The sequence below is a fragment of the Lagenorhynchus albirostris genome, chromosome 5, assembly GCF_949774975.1.
Source record: "Lagenorhynchus albirostris chromosome 5, mLagAlb1.1, whole genome shotgun sequence".
In the NCBI taxonomy this organism is placed as follows: Eukaryota; Metazoa; Chordata; class Mammalia; order Artiodactyla; family Delphinidae; genus Lagenorhynchus; species Lagenorhynchus albirostris.
Genome location: NC_083099.1, coordinates 33,317,594 through 33,337,591, shown reverse-complemented (window position 1 = coordinate 33,337,591; position 19,998 = coordinate 33,317,594). Strand labels below are relative to the sequence as shown.

The 19,998-nt window shown below is 40.1% G+C and overlaps 1 protein-coding gene and 1 long non-coding RNA gene across 4 annotated transcripts in view; one reads left to right on the top strand and one right to left on the bottom strand.

Annotated features, from left to right (window-relative positions):
• Nucleotides 1–13,044, bottom strand: part of NPHP3 (nephrocystin 3) — a 58,157-nt gene extending 45,113 nt beyond the window's left edge. For all 3 annotated transcript variants that reach the window (XM_060149829.1, XM_060149830.1, XM_060149828.1), the window contains exons 1-7: nucleotides 12,652–13,044; nucleotides 10,421–10,546; nucleotides 9,695–9,845; nucleotides 7,826–7,978; nucleotides 6,312–6,445; nucleotides 4,742–4,902; nucleotides 2,344–2,500 (exon numbers count right to left, since the gene is read on the bottom strand). In XM_060149829.1, coding sequence (XP_060005812.1) covers nucleotides 2,344–2,500; nucleotides 4,742–4,902; nucleotides 6,312–6,445; nucleotides 7,826–7,978; nucleotides 9,695–9,845; nucleotides 10,421–10,546; nucleotides 12,652–13,044 — 1,275 coding nt within the window. The remainder of the gene's footprint in view (nucleotides 1–2,343; nucleotides 2,501–4,741; nucleotides 4,903–6,311; nucleotides 6,446–7,825; nucleotides 7,979–9,694; nucleotides 9,846–10,420; nucleotides 10,547–12,651) is intronic.
• A 242-nt stretch (nucleotides 13,045–13,286) lies between these two features.
• The window catches only part of LOC132520441 (uncharacterized), an 86,954-nt gene continuing 80,242 nt past the window's right edge, over nucleotides 13,287–19,998 (top strand). Inside the window, exon 1 of the long non-coding RNA XR_009540549.1 lies at nucleotides 13,287–13,376. This is a non-coding gene — a long non-coding RNA (uncharacterized LOC132520441). The remainder of the gene's footprint in view (nucleotides 13,377–19,998) is intronic.

Here is a 19,998-nt window from a genome sequence, read left to right as displayed (position 1 = left end):
TGTGCTGGGGCCCTGGTAGCAGCGTCTGCGACCCCACGGTGCATAGTGAGGCCATGGAGCCTCTGTCCCTGCCAGCACTTGGACGCAAACAGAAATAAACTTTATCATGTGGAGCAGAGAGTGTGGAAAATGTTCCTAAGTTTGGCTTGATTCTTTTCAGCTCACAGCCTTGGGGGAAATAGTTTTTATTTTTTTCTTCTTGTCCTATAACCTGAACACATAGGTTCATATAAAAGCCCTCCCTGAATAGTGCTTGCTTTCTGCCTGTTTGTTTCGGAAGGGTAACCAGGGTAACCTGAGGAAATATGGAAGGGTTGGGGTCCCAGGTTGTAGTGGTCAGAGGGAACCAACCTTTCATTTGTGGGAGACAATGGGACCCCCTCTGCTTTCCCCTGTGGGCTGGGGCGTGGCACACAGTAGGTGCTCAACAAATCTGTGGGTTACTTATGGAATGATCCAGAGGAGTGGTGGGGGGAGGAGCCACGTGCCAAGGCGGAGGGAAGCTCCACGACCTTCACTTGGGGGACAGGTCGGGGAGCTGGTACAGAGGACAAGGCAATCCCCCCACCGCCGCCCCAACTGTCACTCTCAGTTCCTCCCCTGCTTGGCTGGGGGGCTTGGCCCAGGGTGAAAGGAATGGTCTTTTTTCAGGAAAATTCCAATGGCTGAATTCTCACACTTCTGCTTCAGGTAAGAACTTGTGGATACCTTGCTAATCAATTCACCTTTGTGGGTATGAACATTCCAAAGCTGGGAAAAGCCCAACACCAGCCTTTATTGTTTTAATCACTCTGCTGAGTGTCCCTTCTCTTGATGTCCTGAATAAAGGTCATTTTTTTTTTGTAAACACACACACATATACACATATACACACGTACACATGTGTATACACACGTATGCATGCCAACACATTGACACACACACATGAGTTAAACAGCTACTTTAATTTCATCTTATGTATTCTGTACCATTCAATACACATAACCTTCAAAATCCATCTTTATGCCAATAAAGCAAAGAAGTTTGCTACATTTAAATTTATAATCATAGTAGAGGGATCTTATTTGACTCCTATATAAAAAAATTCATCCTCTAGTATACTGATTTTTAAAAGCAATATTTATAGAATAAATAGAAAAAAGATAAAGATTAATATCTTTCGTCGTGGCACCTAGTGAACTAGGCTGGTACTAAAATAATTCAAACAAAGAATGAAATGGCTCTGGAGATTAACTGTAATAAAAATGTACTCTTGTCTTAGACTCTTCACTATGTTATGCTGGCCTCAAGAAAAATGCCTGTATTCATATTTGATCTTATTTTCTGGCTAGGCATAGAGAAACAGAAACTTCGTCAAAATCCTAGGGTTGTTTTTGATTGTATTCTTAACACTAACTATAAACATTTACTATAAACATTTACATTAAACATTTACCAAGTTAGTAATGCAAAGCCTGTAATCTCTATTCTAAAATATATCCTACCACGCATCTAGGGATGATCAAATCCTTCTACTCATCATCAGTTTTTGGCTTTTCCCAATGCTTTCAGGAAAGGTTACCATGAAAAGGCTCCTCCTTACACTAATCCTTGGTCAATAATAGATAGAAGGACTCTGTGCTTGGGAAAAAAGCACAGTAGAGATTCTGATTTATCCACTACAGATCATACACTTTTGAGGCACATATTGCTGTTGATGCCTCTCTTTCTCTCATAGTCCACAACTAATCTGTTAGGAAATCTATTGGCTCTGTCAAAATTTATCCAGAATCCTACTGCTTTATTTTTTATTTTTTTTGCGGTACGCGGGCCTCTCACTGTTGTGGCCTCTCCCGTTGCAGAGCACAGGTTCCGGACGCGCAGGCTCAGCGGCCATGGCTCACGGGCCCAGCCGCTCCGTGGCATGTGGGATCTTCCCGGACTGGGGCACGAACCCGTGTCCCCTGCATCAGCAGGCGGACTCTCAACCAGTGTGCCACCTGGGAAGCCCCCTACTGCTTTTTATCACATCCTCTACCACCACCCTGGTCTAAGCCACCAGCATCTCTCATTTGGATGACGGCAACAGCTCTCCACCTCTGCTCTATCCCACTACCTTCCCTCCAAACCACAGTCGATTCTCAACACAGTCAATTCTTCCTCTTTGGTTAAATCCTTCAATGGCTCCCCACCTCACTCTAAGTAAAAAAAACAAGGTTCTTCAGCATCGGCCCCGATGACCGCTCCTACTTATGTCCCCTCACTCGTTCTGCTCCAGCCCCGCTGGCTTCCTTCCTCTCCCCAAACACGCCAGCGCCTCTCTCTGCCAAGCATAGGTTCTTAAAAAAAACCTATGAATTTTACCTTGGCTTTGTTGGTCTTGTTCAGGTTAGAAACTTGATCAATCAGGTGCTGGACAGAGTCAGAACTGACTTTCCCATCTTCCAAACGATGATAAATTAATCGTGGTTTGCCATCAGGGTTTTTCAGAAAAGCTTCTTCACAGTCTTCCAATAACAGGCTAGATTGGAAATCAGTATTTCTTGTGCTATGCTGCACTGTAGCAGCACACAGTTAGTCAATTAACCTAAGTGCCAAGAAGGGGGATTTACTACAATGACAAGTGGCCAGAAAAGGCCCCGCTGCAGAATAAGCGAAACTTTCCAAAAATGGTTGTTTTTATAGCTCTGTTCTAGCTTAGTGTCAATATTAAAGTATAATATATTCACTAGCAGACAATGAGAGTAGGTACAAAAAAATTAAATTTTAAAGCATACATAATTTTAATATTTTAAAATCTAATTTAAAAAAAACTTCTCAAAAATACTGTTAAACATTGCTCAAAATAATGGTCCATGCTCATGAGACTTTGCAAATAAATGGAAAACCTAATTCTATTCACAATTATATAATTTCAAGTTAAAACACAAAAATCATCAGCCTCAAGGTTTCAAAATTTTTCTCTTCTCTAATCCTTTAGCCTCTACTCATTCAATAAATGATCTGAATCCTTATACCCCAGATACACTGTAAGAAAGATCCAGAGGCAGATGGGGAAGGTTAGATAGCTATTAAAATCTTGACTGTGGTAAAGGTTAAAAAAAAATTCTAACTATGCTCAATGTACTGTAACTACAGTTTGTACCATTCCTATTTAAATTCCAGAAAAATCTTCAAATAACCTACTAGTGTTTTCTACACCACAAGGAAAACTAAACAATTCCCCTTTCTAAAAAGCATTAAATGAAAGTTTGTCTAGAAAGGCAAATTACTGTGTGTATACAGGGGAAAGCCATTATATGATTCAGAATTTGCGTAAAAAGCTAAAATACCAGCCCCAATACGAAACAGAGAAAAAAAGCAAAAAGAAGAAAACAGAAAGAAAAAACAACATGGTTTTAAGGATTAAAGCATTAACAAGAGAAAAACAACAAGTGAGATATACTATCACCTAAGATAAAATACTACCTAGATATTAAATAATAAAACAGGATATATTCTTTTTTTTTTTTTTTTTTGCAGTACACGGGCCTCTCACTGTTGTGGCCTCTCCCGTTGCGGAGCACAGGCTCCGGACACGCAGGCTCAGCGGCCATGGCTCACGGGCCTAGCTGCTCCGCGGCACGTGGGATCTTCCCGGACCGGGGCACGAACCTGTGTCCCCTGCATCAGCAGGCGGACTCTCAACCACTGCACCACCAGGGAAGCCCCAGATATATTCTTAATATAAAAACAAAACAGGAAAATAAAAGAGGGAAGGGGAGGTAAAGGACTCCAACTAAAGGAAATCAAGTTGAAGGAATCCTTAAACTTATTTTGGGAAAAGGTTCCTTGACCACGTAGCTCCTTGGCCACCTGGTCTCCGGGTAGAGTCTTAAGGATCAATGATAGGTTATATTGCAGGAACTCTCATAAAGCTTAGGGCTCCAAACACTTCCAAACACAGTTAAAGTCAGAGTTGGTCCTCAATAAAAAGAGAAAAATGCTTTGGAAGGATTAAATCCAATCAGATAGAAAATATAGAAAGAAAAATTAACTTCTTATTTAACCTCCTATCTATCTTACTTTGTCTTCTATCTATATATCTAACTGGTAACAAAAAAAAAAGCTTCATTTGCAGACTAGATTCATTGATGTGATTATATTTCACATTATAAGAAAACTGCTCACTTTACTGGATTTAAGTAGTTAGCTCCTCAGAGAATTAAAAATATGATTTAACACCTATGCAAGTGTTCAAGTGCCTCTGAATCTGTATCTGAAGAAAGAAAATAATGAAGGTTAATGCTGATTATTGAAATCAGGGGTCACCACCTTCTTCTGTAAAGGGTCAGCTAGTAAACATTTCAGGCTTTGTGGGCCATACAGTCTCTGCTGAAATACTCAACTCTGCTGTTGTAGTGTGAAAGCAGCTGTAGACAATACATAAATGAATGACCATACTTGGGCTCCAATAAAACTTTATTTATAAAAACAGGTGGCTGACTGGATTTGACCTGAGGGCCATAGGTTGCTGACGTCTGATTAAAATGATCTTTACATTAACGATGTTAATCTTATAACCTATTAACAAGCCTAACAGCGTGAAACTTTTAATTTTTTATTTTATTCACATATTAAAAGTCATAGAATTTACTGAATTTCATGGATTGTTTTTGATTGTAAGAATGCAATTAGAACTTATCTTTCAAGTTCATCTGGTAATCTCAATTTCTATTTATGAGTTTAACTTCTATAATAAATTATAGAATTTTCAGCTTACCTTGGTAAGGTTAAATGAATGAATAAGATAACTAATGAACTCTTCTCAATTTCCCATTTTCTTACAGTGAGGTACTGATTTTCAATATCAATTGGAAAATACACAGCATGGAAAAAATATCCCATTGTCTCACACATTCTTTTAAGTTTAGGTGAATAGTCCTAAAAACAAATTAAAACATAAGAAAGCACAGCTTATTTAACTAAAGATCTAGTCAGCTTCATACTACTTAAAATCAAAACGGTTATGTTGTATATTCTCTGATTTAAAACTTTAAAAATTATATGATCACATCGTAAAGAAAATCTTTAAGAGAAAAGGCAAGTTTCTCTATAAAATAAAAATAGTAATAGCTTAGCAACTTTACTGTTTCCTAGCTCAGAAAATGATTTATCTCATAATAAACCTAAAACAACAGGAGTAAAGTATTAGACTATTTTGCTTTGGTAGTTATTTATTATTATTATTATAAATGACTTTTGTTTATTGTTATAGGGTGAAAAATGTAAATCCATAGATTTATATAGTAAAAAGTGTCCGCCGTGATATATTAGAACACTAAAGCAAACAGATATAAAAATATGTTGGTCTATAACAAATTAAGGCACTTAGTATGATGATGATTATTATGCAATAAGTTAGTAATTCCCTCAACATGTGTTTGGGAAGAGCCTATACTCAATGAGTAGAAGCTTTGGTTTTCAAAATACTTTGTCTTTTTACCAAAACTGAGTATTATCAAAAAGGAAAGCTAAATGAACTTATTAATCAACAATCTGGATGATGTTAATATAGCAGGTATAGCATGTGACATGCATATTTATTTAAAATTCAGTTAGAACAGTAGTTGGTAAACTTTTCTGTAAAGGGCCAGATGGCAAATTAATAACAGCTTAAGAACTTGGCTGTTCTGGCAGAGGTTTTTGTGGTCCATTTAGTCTCCATCATAATTTATTCTGCCATTAGTGAGAAGCAACCTGAGACAATACATTGCACGTGGCTGTGTTCCAATATAACTTTATTTATAAGACACCAAAATTTGAATTTCATATAATTTTCATGTCAAAATATTCTTCTTCTTTTGATTTTTTTCAACCGTTTAAAACTGTAAAAACCAATCTTAGCTCTAGGTCATACACAGACAGACTGCAGGCCAGATTTGGCCCACAGGCTGTAGTTTGCTGACCCCTGCCTTAGATTAACCCCAATGGCTGCCTTGAAAAATTTAAAACCATGACAAGGATTAAATTTTGACATAATCTGAAACAGATTCAAGAATAGAGCTGGCAGGTATTAACTATAGCAGGCACCATCAGTAAGGGCCGTAAACACTGTGGAGAACGTGTAATGAAGTTTTCAAAAGCATAAAGTTCTAAGGCCTTAATTTGAATATACTGATAATACTGAGTAAGACGTTTTCTTAAGAAAAGCCCAAGATGCTTCCTACTCTTTAAGACATAATCTAGTGAGTAGTAAACTACTTGGTTCAGGCAATCAGTAGTATCATAACCAGGACACAATATTAACTTTATTTTAAATCAGTGAATACAGAATTTATAAATGCCCTCACCTTAAGGAAAAGATCCATTTCGGGCTGGGTTTCATCTGTATAAATGAGGTAACATCTGACAGTGTTACTCCACAGAGAATGTGAAAACAAGGGGGTAACTTGTAATAAACTAGCTACAGCAATATCCCAGTCATCTGAAAATAAAATTTCTCGTAAGTTCCCGAAAAATAATTACTAGAAAACATTTGACAAGATGATTCCCCAAAAGTCTGAAAGAAAACAACAGGCATCATCTGATCTCACTTGTAATACCGACAAAGCTTCTAGAATAAGGTATCAGAAGGCAATCAGTTCTCTAACCTCAAATTCTATCCTGGGGCATAAAGCAATCAATGTCACCAGTGGTCTTTGCTGGGGTACCCATGGCTCCAGTCAAATGTCAGGGAACTAGGCAACATGGGCTGTTCAATTAGTTTGCTACTTGAGGAGAGCCTACATTCCCAGGCTGGCCTATAGTTTTATCTACTTATTATTTTTGAAATACATTGAGTCAAAAAGAAAGTTCAAGAATGGTACAAAAAATAACCAAAAGATAGTTAGTGAGAATGAATATTTTAAGACATATTTGACTAATTCAAAATGCATAATTAAAAAAATAATTTTCATTTTGCTAATAGATAAATAATTTCAGGTTTTTAAAAAATTTTATTTATTCATTTATTTATCTTTGGCTGCATTGGGTCTTGGCCACTACGCAAGGCTCTCTCTAGTCGCGGTGAGCAGGGGCCACTCCTTGTTGTGGTGCATGGGCTTCTCACTGCAGTGGCCTGTCTCTGTCATGGAGCATGGGCTCCAGGCGCGTGGGCCTCAGTAGTTGTAGCACGTGGGCTCAGTAGTTGTGGCTCACGGGCTCTAGAGCACAGGCTCAGCAGCCCTGGCTTTAGTTGCTCCACAGCAGGTGGGATCCTCCTGGACCAGGGCTTAAACCTGTGTCCCCTGCATTGGCAGGTGGACTCCCAACCACTGTGCCACCAGGGAAGTCCCTATATTTCAAAGTTTTAAGAAAAGAGTGGAGCTACTTATAACATTTCAGATCTGAGGTGGTATTGAAATTCTGAACAGATCTTAAGAGCTGTTTTCGATACCAAATTATATAAAAGATAATGAATAAGAATACTGTATTATATAACTGAAGTTTTGTACTCTACTCCACAACTTCTCTAACCTTCAACACCATCAAAGATGCAGAGGGAAGACTAAACACTACTGTTTTTCCGTTAATCTACATTAGGCTCCCACCGCTCAACTAAAATATCCGAGAACTCAGACCAGAAATTCAGTTATTAGAACCTATTGGCCAGTCTGGCCGGGAGGCACCAACTGATCCTGATGTGAATTATGTAACTTCATCATTCCTGGTCAGTGACAAGCACGAGTACATGATGGTTTGACAGTGGAAGACACCCAGAACACAAGTCTCATGCTCTGCTGATGGCAGTTTTCCCAGCATAAGATTATAGTACACAAACAGTCACTACCATTAACCAAGGTAATTGGCAAATGGCGTGTGTTACCTCTGTTGACGTTAGCAAAGGGTCCTTCTATATCTATAGAACTAAGGGCAAACTCAGGGCCCCGGAAAGACTGCTGAAGCTGAATCATACTCCCTATGGAGGGCTCACTTCCCAAGGCTCCACCAGTCCAATACTCGCACTGGGGTCCAGCAGCTGTAAAAGCAAGAGATTTCATCTGATGAAAACCAAACTATATTGGAATTTCAAAAACTTATCATATATATTCAATGGATTTCTAATGCAAAAAATACAACAATATTATAAATACAACAGATATTCAAAGTTTGATTTTGAAATCAAAACAATGATTTTGAAAGTACTTTGCCACCAACTTCTGGCAAGTTCTAAGGTGGTGGTTAACATAATTCTGGTTATCACCTCAAACTTAAAAAGGGGATTAAAAAGAGAAAGATGAAAAGAAATTAGGAATACAATAACCAAAAGAATTATAATAACAGAGAGGAGTTAAAAACACCCCCCAACAAAAAAATTCTAAAAAACATTCCTAACTATATGATTTAGGTATCAGTGTAAAATGTGAAGGAAAGAATTTCAAAGGAAGACTATTACTAGCACACCAGTAATTAATATTGGTAATTCATTAGGATGTAAGCTAAGGATGTAAAGAGCACATTTTCTTTAACCTCTCAGAGCAAAAAACATTGTCTGAATCAATAGGTACTTATGAACACGTTGATTTTTTTTTAATAAATAATAATTCATGGCATCCTTGACTAAACATAAGTAAACTGGTATTTGGGCTAAATCTCTGGCAAAACTGAGATTATTATTTGTGGGTGACAAATAATGAGTGACATTCCCTCAAGCATTCCTTCTTCATGTTTATATCGAAATAGGAAGAAAGACCTATGAGGAAATATTAACTCGTTTTTATTAACTTGCTAAGAGAATTAGAATATAATAGTTTTGAAACCCTGTACATTTTAACATATGTCAATACTGAAATAATCACGAGGACTAATGCCATTAAGAATCACTTCACTTTTTTTCCTCAAAAGTTAGTAATAAAAGTCCCAGGATGCTAGTTGCCATATTTCACTCCAAAATACATCAGTTTGTAAGAATATAATTATAGTTTTTTAAATAAATGGTAGAGTGACTGCATTTTTCCACCACATTTAAAATAGAATATTTCTCAAAATCAATCACACTTCATTATTATTTCCTTGGAACACAGTGGACCCTTTCAGTCTATGATTCCAAGTTTTTCTTTATTTCTAGAAAAAACACTTTCTATGTTTAATTGTAAAACAAAAACTTTAAAAGTATTTCACAAAACTGCATTGGAAACCACTCAGTGAAATATTATGCAGATATTCTGATAGTTGTAAAGAATATATCAATTATGTGGAAAAATAATGTGACATAGACTACTGTCCTCCAACATCCATTCTTCCCTTCTTCCTTTAGTGACACAACCCCAAATTTTATGTGGATACATGGCTCTCCCGCTAATGATTACACTTTCCCATCTTCCTAGGTAGAGTTCTGGCCAATGGGGTTTGAGTAGGAGTAATCTGTATATCTTTCAGATTGTGCTTTCAAGGAAAGTAAGGTATTCCCTCCCTCCCCCTGGCTAAATTGTAGATGTGATGTTGGGACTTAGAGGGGCTTAGACCAGAGAGAGAAAAGCTATGGGTTAAGGTTGGTAGAACAATGAGAGAGAAGGAACCTCAGCCTCTACATCATGGACTTCATAGAAAAGAGCTGTCATAACAACTGAGAAAGAGAAAGTGCAACTCTATTTGTAACAGCAATTACTTATAAGTAAAAGGATTCAAAGTTGGCTCTATAATCATTATACCTATATTGAAATCTCAAAATATTATATATAGGAAATAAATTTACCAGTAACATCTGTACAGTTGTCATCTGAATCAGACTCTCCAGGATCAAATACATGGATCCCCTGAACCTGTAGCCTCTGAAGTTTACTCTCCAACTCTCGCTTGGCCCTCAATAAATCCTGAATTTCATTTTCCTTGGTCTCCCTAAAAATCTTTAAAAGAAGGATTTTAATTTTGAAACCGTTTTCCATAATCAAAAATTGTATCAGCAACTTTTAAGAGAAAATTCTTTCTTTCACAAAATCAATATTCATTTGGTCCTTGATCTCCCCTTTTGTAGGATGAATAATCTGAGTACCTCTACATCACTGTTTTGTAACCGGAACCCACTGGAATTCCAGCAGGATGTGTGTCTGTAGTGTGGAGCTGCCTTGTGTGCTACCTGATGTTTAGCAAATTTGTCCCCCTCCCATTTAATGCCAGTAATGCTTATCCATAGAAAACATCCCCAAACATTCTAAATGCTTTCCCCTAATAGAAACACTTTCCTTTCCCGCTCCCCCCCATATCCCTATTAAAATGTTCACTTTTATACCTTTTCTTTGAAACTACCTTAAGTTTACCTCGTCCAACTCAAAAATGTAAAAAGTGCTTTAGTTTAGTTCTTATAACTTTCATGGCTCCTACATCATTTACTTCTGGCTATTCATCGCAGTATTATATGAACTTTTAAAATATACTGCTTTTATTCCATATCACTTTGGGGATAAAGATGTATGAAATTTACCTTAAATTGCCTCTTAACTTTATCTCTGTCATGTTCAAATGTAGCTGCTCTCTCCATTGCTTGATATTTTGCTTCTAAAGCACTTTCCTTTTCCCGAAGTATCTTCTGGTAAGTTTTCTGAAGTGCCTGGAATAATTTACCTCATTATTTATAACAAAAATAGCATGCCTCCCAAATTTTACATTATCTTATATACATATTAAATATCTTAGAATTTTAACAATCTACTTACTTTTTCACCAGTTATCAAGAACTGCATATTGCCATTCTATTCAAACACATAATGGAAAAAAAAAAACGCAAATATGCTTGAACTATAAATGAAGATATTTGACATTAAGCTTTCAATGGAAATTAATGCTTTTTCTTTGAAATACTGCACTAGTTCTTAATCTTCACTACACCTCAGCTTTCCCATCTTTAAGAGAACAAAAAGTACAACTTGTAAGGCTTAACCTGAAGGATAATTACTTCTGTGAGACTGTGCACTCCTTGGCTCCATGTCTTACTCCTCTTGCTAGCCCCAAGAGGCACTAGCAGTGCCTGATACACGATAGGCTTCCAGTAAATGTCTGACTGAATGGATTAAATAAATACAGAAGGTTTTTAAAAAATGTCTAGATATGTGAAAAAGGAATCAAAAGGGTTACATAAGGAATCAGGATTGGTAACAGGAAATAACCTGGGACTGTGACATTTGTCAACACTTAGTGCACTCTACCCTGGTTGGTCTGGCTTTCTTTTCTACCTCCACCTCAGTCTTTTGCAATATGCAGTGAATCCAAGACAATGGCTTGGATGCATGAAATCAGATATCTGAAATGCATAAGTCCACTTCATATATGCAAGTGCATTAAGACTGCCCAATAGGAAAATCTGTAAGACAACAGATAAAACTGCTTATGTATTCTCAGATAACAGTGCTAATTAGACAACAGCTAATGGGAGTGGGGTAGGGGTGGAGAGGGATTGACTAGAAGGACTAGTCTAGAAGGAAGAAGGCTTCTTCCTTCTAGAAAAATCAGGTCTGAGGTATTTATTCTATTCCTCCTGTAATGAGCTCAGGAACACTTGGGCTGTCCAGAAGTCTCTTCCATAGTAAAGAAAAATAGAGTAAACAAACTACAACCCTCAGAGGGGCCCCAAACTGATGACACAAAATCTCACGCCTTTGCTCACAAAAAAATAACTTTCCTAATAATCAGTTAAAATAGATCTATTACAGGAAGGGCATGTAATAATTGTTTTTAGAGTAATTTAATCAAGTGGATTAAGGAAATTTGACTATACCTAGGGAACATTTTCAACCACAGCAGTTAAGGTGGTGAAAATCAGGGGCTGCCAGAAAAATTCACTTCAAGATCACTGAAATCCAATAGCTATGGAACTTCACAAAGAAACAAAAATAGGGGCTTCCTGGTGGTGCAGTGGTTAAGAATCCACCTGCCAGTGCAGGGGACACGGGTTCAAGCCCTGGTCCAGGAAGATCCCACCTGCTGCGGAACAACTAAGCCCGTGTGCCACAACTACTGAAGCCCGTGTGCCACAACTACTGAAGCCCGCGTGCCTAGAGCCCGTGCTTCACAACAAGAGCAGCCACGGCAGTGAGAAGCCTGCGCACGGTGATGAACAGTAGCCCCCACCCTTGCCTCTGACTAGAGAAAGCCCGCTCTTAGCAAGAAAGGCCCAACGCAGCCAAAAAAACAAGAATAAATAAATTTAAAAATATATTTAAAAGAATAAATAAAAATAAATTTTAAAAAAATTAAAAAAAAAAAGAAACTGAGACAGAAGCCCCACCTCCGAGGTATGTAAATTTGTGGGGGGGGGTGGAGGGGTGGGAGGGCGAGGCGTGGTTAAAAACTCCTAGGAAGGGTTTGATGAGTTTCCTCAACAGATGTCACCAAAGTCTTTGGTGTATATGTGTGCCCCGTGTGGACCTACTTCTCTGGAGATTAGCATTTGTTGCTTCAGGACACTTTCAGGCTAATTGCTTCAAGGCATCTGAATGAATGGACCAGAAATAGAAAAGGGGGGGGGCGGTTAGTTAAGGAATCTGTTTAGACCCCAAGACAGTACGTCCCCTCAAATTAAAATGCAGAGCAGTCAGGCGTCCAGGGGTCCAACTGGCAATGCGGCCAAGAGGCTGCGGGGAGGTGGGCAGGCGGCCCCGGGGCTCAGTTTCCCGGGTGTCGCGGCCGTCTCCGGTGAGCGCCCGGGCCCAGCGTTACCTGCAGCTCTGCCCGCAGCCGCTTGTTCTCCGTGTCCAGCTTGGCCTCGCGGCGGCCCATGGATAACAACTCCTGGTTCTTGCTGACCCGGAAGATCTCGTACTCCTTTTTCAGCCGCTCGTACTCGGCCGCCGCGTACTCCAGCTCGGGCACCGACGAGCCAGTGGACTTGAAGCTGGCCCCCAGCAGCCCGCCGCCGCCCGCCCCGCGGGGCAGTGAACCCGGCCCGGCCCCCGCCCCCGCCCCCGCGCCCCGGCGGAACGAGCTGCGCAGCAGGCGGGCCTTGGGCTTCACCTCCACCGGGATCTCGCAGGCCTCGCCGCCGCCCGCCCCGTACGTGTCCTCGATCACCTCCCCGCCGGCGGGGCTCACGAGCGACGAGGCAGTCCCCATGGCGCCGGCGGCCGCCGCTCCTTGCCACCAGGTTACCAGGAGGGGGCGGGACCAGACGAGTGAGACGGGGCGGGACAGCAGGAAGGGGCGGGGCGAGCGCATCGAGAAGGGGAGGGCTAGTGGGCGGATGACAGGGATGGGGCGGGTCAGGGTGGCTAGGCGGGGCCAGAGGAGCGGAACGGATGGGGCGGGGCAGCAGGGCTGGGCTGGGAGTGAGAGCGGAGCGCGCGTGGGCGGAGTGAGCAGCGGGGCGGAGTGAGCAGCTGGGCGGAGTGAGCAGCTTGGCGGTCGCGCAGTTCCACCACAGCGCTACGTCAGGGCCTACGGACAAGGTGAGGTTTTGACTTTTTGCAACAAGGGACACTGCAGACAACACTTCACAGGAATATGGGGCATCTCACCAAGTAAAGGAAAGGATAGACTATGACAGTATTTGAGGGATATCATGAAAAATGGAGAGAGATGGGAAAACAGTTTTAAACTTTTAAGTCAAGAAAAGTGTGGGGTTGGCGTCTTCTCTCTTATGGTACCTTGTGTTCTTGCCCCTCCGCCGGGTTTCTAACCTCTCCAGGTTTGGAGCCCTGGGAAGGAGGACAGGAGAGGGGAGGGAAAGGCTTTATTTGATTGACACTGCTGTGAACTGGATGTTTGTGCTCTTTGGACTTGGCAAATGGTTAAAACTGGCTCTTCTCAGAGATAGTTTTGCAAGTTCTTCAAAGACTCTCTCCCCCTCATAACTGGAAATCTTTAATCTTCAGTTTTCTTGACCTGGGCTGGTGCAGCTATATTCCAGCTGGTGCTCACTGCTTCTCCAGCTGTAAGGAATTCAGTGATACTTTAAGGATCCTGTCCACTGATGTTTATTCCTCCCTACAGGGTCCCACTTGGGCAGACCCAAGATAATTCATGCTAGTTGACTTACTGGTGGGGTCCATATCTGATCTACAGGTGTTACAGGTCAGGTTTCCTGGGAAACAGATTCTGAAATGGAGATAACCATGCAAGATGTTTATTTGGGAGTGTCCTTGGGATCAACACCTGTAGAAAGGAAGGGAAAGAAGCAAAATTGGTTAGCGGGAGAAGCTGAGCTTTGCTGCAGCCTCGACAGATACCTTAGCCAATCTACAGGGAGTTCTGATCCTGGGATAGCTCTGCAGAGTTGTTCTAAATTGGGGTGGGGGGCTGGGACTTTGTACCCCCATACCAGACAGTCATCAGCTTTCTTCAGCCAAAGCAATCCCCTAGGAGACTGACAGTTGAGGACTGTCTGCTGGCATCACTTCCAGTGGCTGGAGGAACAAGTCTTTCAGGCATCACAACATCTACCACAACAGGAAACACATTTTCACCTCAAAGAATTCTGGGAATGCAGGCCAGTTCTCACTACCTCCATCAAAGTAGCTAGTCATCCTTTCTTTTACCCTATAAATTTTCTTCAGGAGGGAATCAGATACCAGGCCACTGTGTTCTTCAAACTCCAAGAGATACATATTAACTTCTTCAAATAGTCTCCTGAGATAAGGGGAAACATTCCCACCATCAAGTATCTCAAGAACTCCTCTCTTTTAAAGTCCTTTCTGATCACCAGCTTCTAATACTTGTACCCTCAATGTGGATCAGTGGTTCAGGGAATCATTCACTAGGTTTCTGCCACCTCCTTTGGAATGTGCATCAGCTGGAGACTTCCACTATTATACTTGCATACTAAAATAAAAAGCCATCACTCATTCCCTCCAAACCAATAGCAAACTACAGTAACTTCCCATAACTTGTGGAGTAAATTCAGATTCCGAAGCCTAGGACCAGTGCCCTGGAGCAATGACTCTCCTTTCCTTACCTCTAATTTATCCAGTAACATCCGTCTACCCACGTTCTTCCACCCTAGTTGGGCTGATTTTCTTCTTGTCCTCATACCAATGTAGTTTCTATTTCCTTTCAGTACTCTGCCAACCCTCATTTCTTTCAAAGTCTAGCTTCTTTCTCTAAGAAACTTTCCCTGGATAATAATACCTTTCAAGAGTTTATCATATCAATATTTTCAATTCAATAATCTTTGCCTTTGTGCAAAATACTGTACGTAACTTTTCCTGACCTTGTTCTCCATTAATTGTGTCCCCATTCTATTCATCTTGGTTTTTGGTAGTTGTTATTGTTATGATGCCATTTGTTGCTTAGATTCATCACCAGCAATCATATTGATCTCCTGCTGAGAACATAATGCAGTGCAAATGACTGATGACCCAAAGAGATGTCAGATGTGGCTGGGGTTCTCAAAAAGCATAGGAGTTGTCACTGCCTTCCCTAATAACCTTTACATAGTTTTGCAGATACCCCCCCAAAACAAATCCAGGTTTGCTGAGACCATGGAGACTCCTTTCTATATAGTGATTACTGGCTGTCTTTCTCATCAAGGACAATATGGATAAATTCAGCACACATACTGATCTTGGATAACTGTTGGTTAATGCCTAAGTGACATAACTGAGTGAGTGAGCCCAGAGGTGACCAGTTACAGGGTGCCAGCAGATACTCAGTGTTGTTGGTTTCCAACATATTTATTAATCCTAAACTTATCACAGAATTTGTTCCAGTTTCCAACCTCATAATTTGTTTCCCTTCTTTATGGTGAATTTAACCCACAAACATCAGTCTTCATTTTGAAAGGATAATTTTGAATACAGAACTATGGTGCGGAATGAAGTCTCTGGCAGGCAGCTTATGGCCCGTTAAAGATGGCTACAAAATTTTTAATACTCTATCCATTGAAAGGTGAGGTTTATGATGAGGACAGGCTACATAATTTGTGGGACCCAGTTCAAAATGAAAATGTAGTGCCCTTTGTTCAAAAATTATAAAGAATTTCAAGACAACAATAAACCAAGCATGAACTCCTTTTGAGTTCAGGTTTCTATACAGCTGCACTTGAGATTTTTCAAAGGGTCACACAGCCATGACTTCAGCCTGTTTATGGCTCCTCCCCTTGAATCTGGTTGGGCACTGGAACTTTTTTGACCAGTAGACTATGGCAGAAATGACTCTGTTCCACTTTCTGTATTTTGGAACACTCTCTCTAGGAACCTTGAGCTGCCATGTAAGGAGACCTACTGCCAAGGCTGCCAGACTGGAGAAGTTGTGTGTAGGCATTCCAGGCAACAGTCCCAGCTGGCCTAGCCTTCCAGCCAAGGCATGTGAAATGAAGCCATCTTGGACTCCTCAGGCCAAACTATTTGCTCACTGGGTACCACTAAGTGACTTTTTTTTTTTAACATCTTTATTGGAGTATAATTGCTTTACAATGGTGTGCCAGTTTCTGCTTTATAACAAAGTGAATCACTTATACATATACATATGTTCTCATACCTCTTCACTCTTGCGTCTCCCTCCCTCCAACCCTCCCTATCCCACCCCTCCAGGGGGTCACAAAGCACCGAGCTGATATCCCTGTGCATGCAGCTGCTTCCCACTAGCTATCTACCTTACGTTTGTTAGTGCGTATATGTCCATGCCTCTCTCTCGCCCTGTCACAGCTCACCCTTCCCTCTCCCCATATCCTCAAGTCCGTTCTCCAGTAGGTCTGTATCTTTATTCCTGTCTTACCCCTAGGTTCTTCATGACATTTTTTTTCTTAAATTCCATATATATGTGTTAGCATACGGTATTTGTCTTTCTCTTTCTGACTTACTTCACTCTGTATGACAGACTCTAGGTCTATCCACCTCATTACAAATAGCTCAATTTCGTCTCTTTTTATGGCTGAGTAATATTCCATTGTATACATGTGCCACATCTTCTTTATCCATTCATCCAATGATGGGCACTTAGGTTGTTTCCATCTCCTGGCTATTGTACATAGAGCTGCAATGAACATTTTGGTACATGCCTCTTTTTTTTTTTTTTTAACATCTTTATTGCGGTATAATTGCTTTACAATGGTGTGTTAGTTTCTGCTTTATAACAAAGTGAATCAGTTATACATATATATATGTTCCCATATGTCTTCCCTCTTGCGTCTCCCTCCCTCCCACCCTCCCTATCCCACCCCTCCAGGGGGTCACAAAGCACCGAGCCAATATCCCTGTGCCATGCGTCTGCTTCCCACTAGCTATCTACCTTACTACGTTCGTTAGTGTGTATATGTCCATGACTCTCTCTCGCCCTGTCACAGCTCACCCTTCCCCCTCCCCGTAACCTCAAGTCCATTCTCTAGTAGGTCTGCGTCTTTATTCCTGTCTTACCCCTAGGTTCTTCATGACATTTTTTTTCTTAAATTCCATATATATGTGTTAGCATACGGTATTTGTCTTTCTCTTTCTGACTTACTTCACTCTGTATGACAGACTCTAGGTCTATCCACCTCATTACAAATAGCTCAATTTCGTCTCTTTTTATGGCTGAGTAATATTCCATTGTATATATGTGCCACATCTTCTTTATCCATTCATCCGATGATGGGCACTTAGGTTGTTTCCATCTCCGGGCTATTGTAAATAGAGCTGCAATGAACATTTTGGTACATGCCTCTTTTTGAATTATGGTTTTCTCAGGGTATATGCCCAGTAGTGGGATTGCTGGGTCATATGGTAGTTCTATTTGTAGTTTTTTAAGGAACCTCCATAATGTTCTCCACAGTGGCTGAACCAGTTCACATTCCCACCAGCAGTGCAAGAGTGTTCCCTTTTCTCCTCACCCTCTCCAGCATTTATTGTTTCTAGATTTTTTGATGATGGCCATTCTGACTGGTGTGAGATGATATCTCATTGTAGTTTTGATTTGCATTTCTCTAATGATTAATGATGTTGAGCATTCTTTCATGTGTTTGTTGGCAGTCTGTATATCTTCTTTGGAGAAATGTCTATTTAGGTCTTCTGCCCATTTTTGGATTGGGTTGTTTGTTTTTTTGTTATTGAGCTGCAAGAGCTGCTTGTAAATTTTGGAGATTAATCCTTTGTCAGTTGCTTCATGTGCAAATATTTTCTCCCATTCTCAGGGCTGTCTTTTGGTCTTGTTTATGGTTTCCTTTGCTGTGCAAAAGCTTTGAAGTTTCATTAGGTCCCATTTGTTTATTTTTGTTTTTATTTCCATTTCTCTAGGAGGTGGGTCAGAAAGGATCTTGCTGTGATTTATGTCATAGAGTCTTCTGCCTATGTTTTCCTCTAACAGTTTGATAGTTTCTGGCCTTACATTTAGGTCTTTAATCCATTTTGAGCTTATTTTTGTGTATGGTGTTAGGGAGTGATCTAATCTCATACTTTTACATGTAGCTGTCCAGTTTTCCCAGCACCACTTATTGAAGAGGCTGTCCTTTCTCTACTTACATTCCTGCCTCCTTTTTCAAAGATAAGATGACCATATGTGTGTGGGTTTATCTCTGGGCTTTCTATCCTGTTCCATTGATCTATATTTCTGTTTTTGTGCCAGTACCATACTGTGCTGATTACTGTATCTTGTTAGTATAGTATGAAGTCAGGGAGCCTGATTCCTCCAGCTCCGTTTTTTGTTCTCAATATAGCTTTGGCTATTCGGGGTCTTTTGTGTTTCCATATAAATTGTGAAATTTTTTGTTCTAGTTCTGTGAAAAATGCCAGTGATAGTTTGATAGGGATTGCATTGAATCTATAGATTGCTTTGGGTAATAGAGTCATTTTCACAATGTTGATTCTTCCAATCCAAGAACATGGTATATCTCTCCATCTATTTGTATCATCTTTAATTTCTTTCATCAGTGTCTTATAACTTTCTGCATACTGGCCTTTTGTCTTCTTAGGTAGGTTTATTCCTAGATATTTTATTCTTTTTGTTGCAATGGTAAATGGGAGTGTTTTCTTGCTTTCACGTTCAGATTTTTCATCATTAGTATATAAGAATGCCAGAGATTTCTGTGCGTTCATTTTGTATCCTGCTACTTTACCAAATTCATTGATTAGCTCTAGTAGTTTTCTGGTAGCATCTTTAGGATTCTCTATGTATAGTATCATGTCATCTGCAAACAGTGACAGCTTTACTTCTTCTTTTCCGATTTGGATTCCTTTTATTTCCTTTTCTTCTCTGATTGCTGTGGCTAAAACTTCCCAAAGCTATGTTGAATAAGAGTGGTGAGAGTGGGCAACCTTGTCTTGTTCCTGATCTTAGTGGAAATGCTTTCAGTTTTTCACCATTGAGCATGATGTTGGCTGTGGGCTTGTCATATATGGCCTATATTATGTTGAGGAAAGTTCCCTCTATGCCTACTTTCTGCAGGGTTTTTATCATAAATGGGTGTTGAATTTTGTCGAAAGCTTTCTCTGCATCTATTGAGATGATCATATGGTTTTTCTCCTTCAGTTTGTTAATATGGTTTATCACATTGATAGATTTGTGTATATTAAAGAATCCTTGCATTCTTGGAATAAACCCCACTTGATCATGGTGTATGATCCTTTTAATGTGCTGTTGGATTCTGTTTGCTAGTATTTTGTTGAGGATTTTTGCATCTATGTTCATCAGTGATATTGGCCTGTAGAGTTCTTTCTTTGTAACATCCTTGTCTGGTTTTGTTATCAAGGTGATGGTGGCCTCGCAGAAGGAATTTGGGAGTGTTCCTCCCTCTCCTATATTTTGGAAAAGTTTGAGAAGGATAGGTGTTAGCTCTTCTCTAAATGTTTGATAGAATTCGCCTGTGAAGCCATCTGGTCCTGGGCTTTTGTTTGTTGGAAGATTTTTAATCACAGTTTCAATTTCAGTGCTTGTGATTGGTCTGTTCATATTTTCTATTTCTTCCTGATTCAGTCTTGGCAGGTTGTGCATTTCTAAGAATTTGTCCATTTCTTCCAGATTGTCCACTTTATTGGCATAGAGTTGCTTGTAGTAATCTCTTATGATCTTTTTTATTTCTGCAGTGTCAGTTGTTACTTCTCCTTTTTCATTTCTATTGATTTGAGTTTTCTTCCTTTTTTTCTTGATGTGTCTGGCTAATGG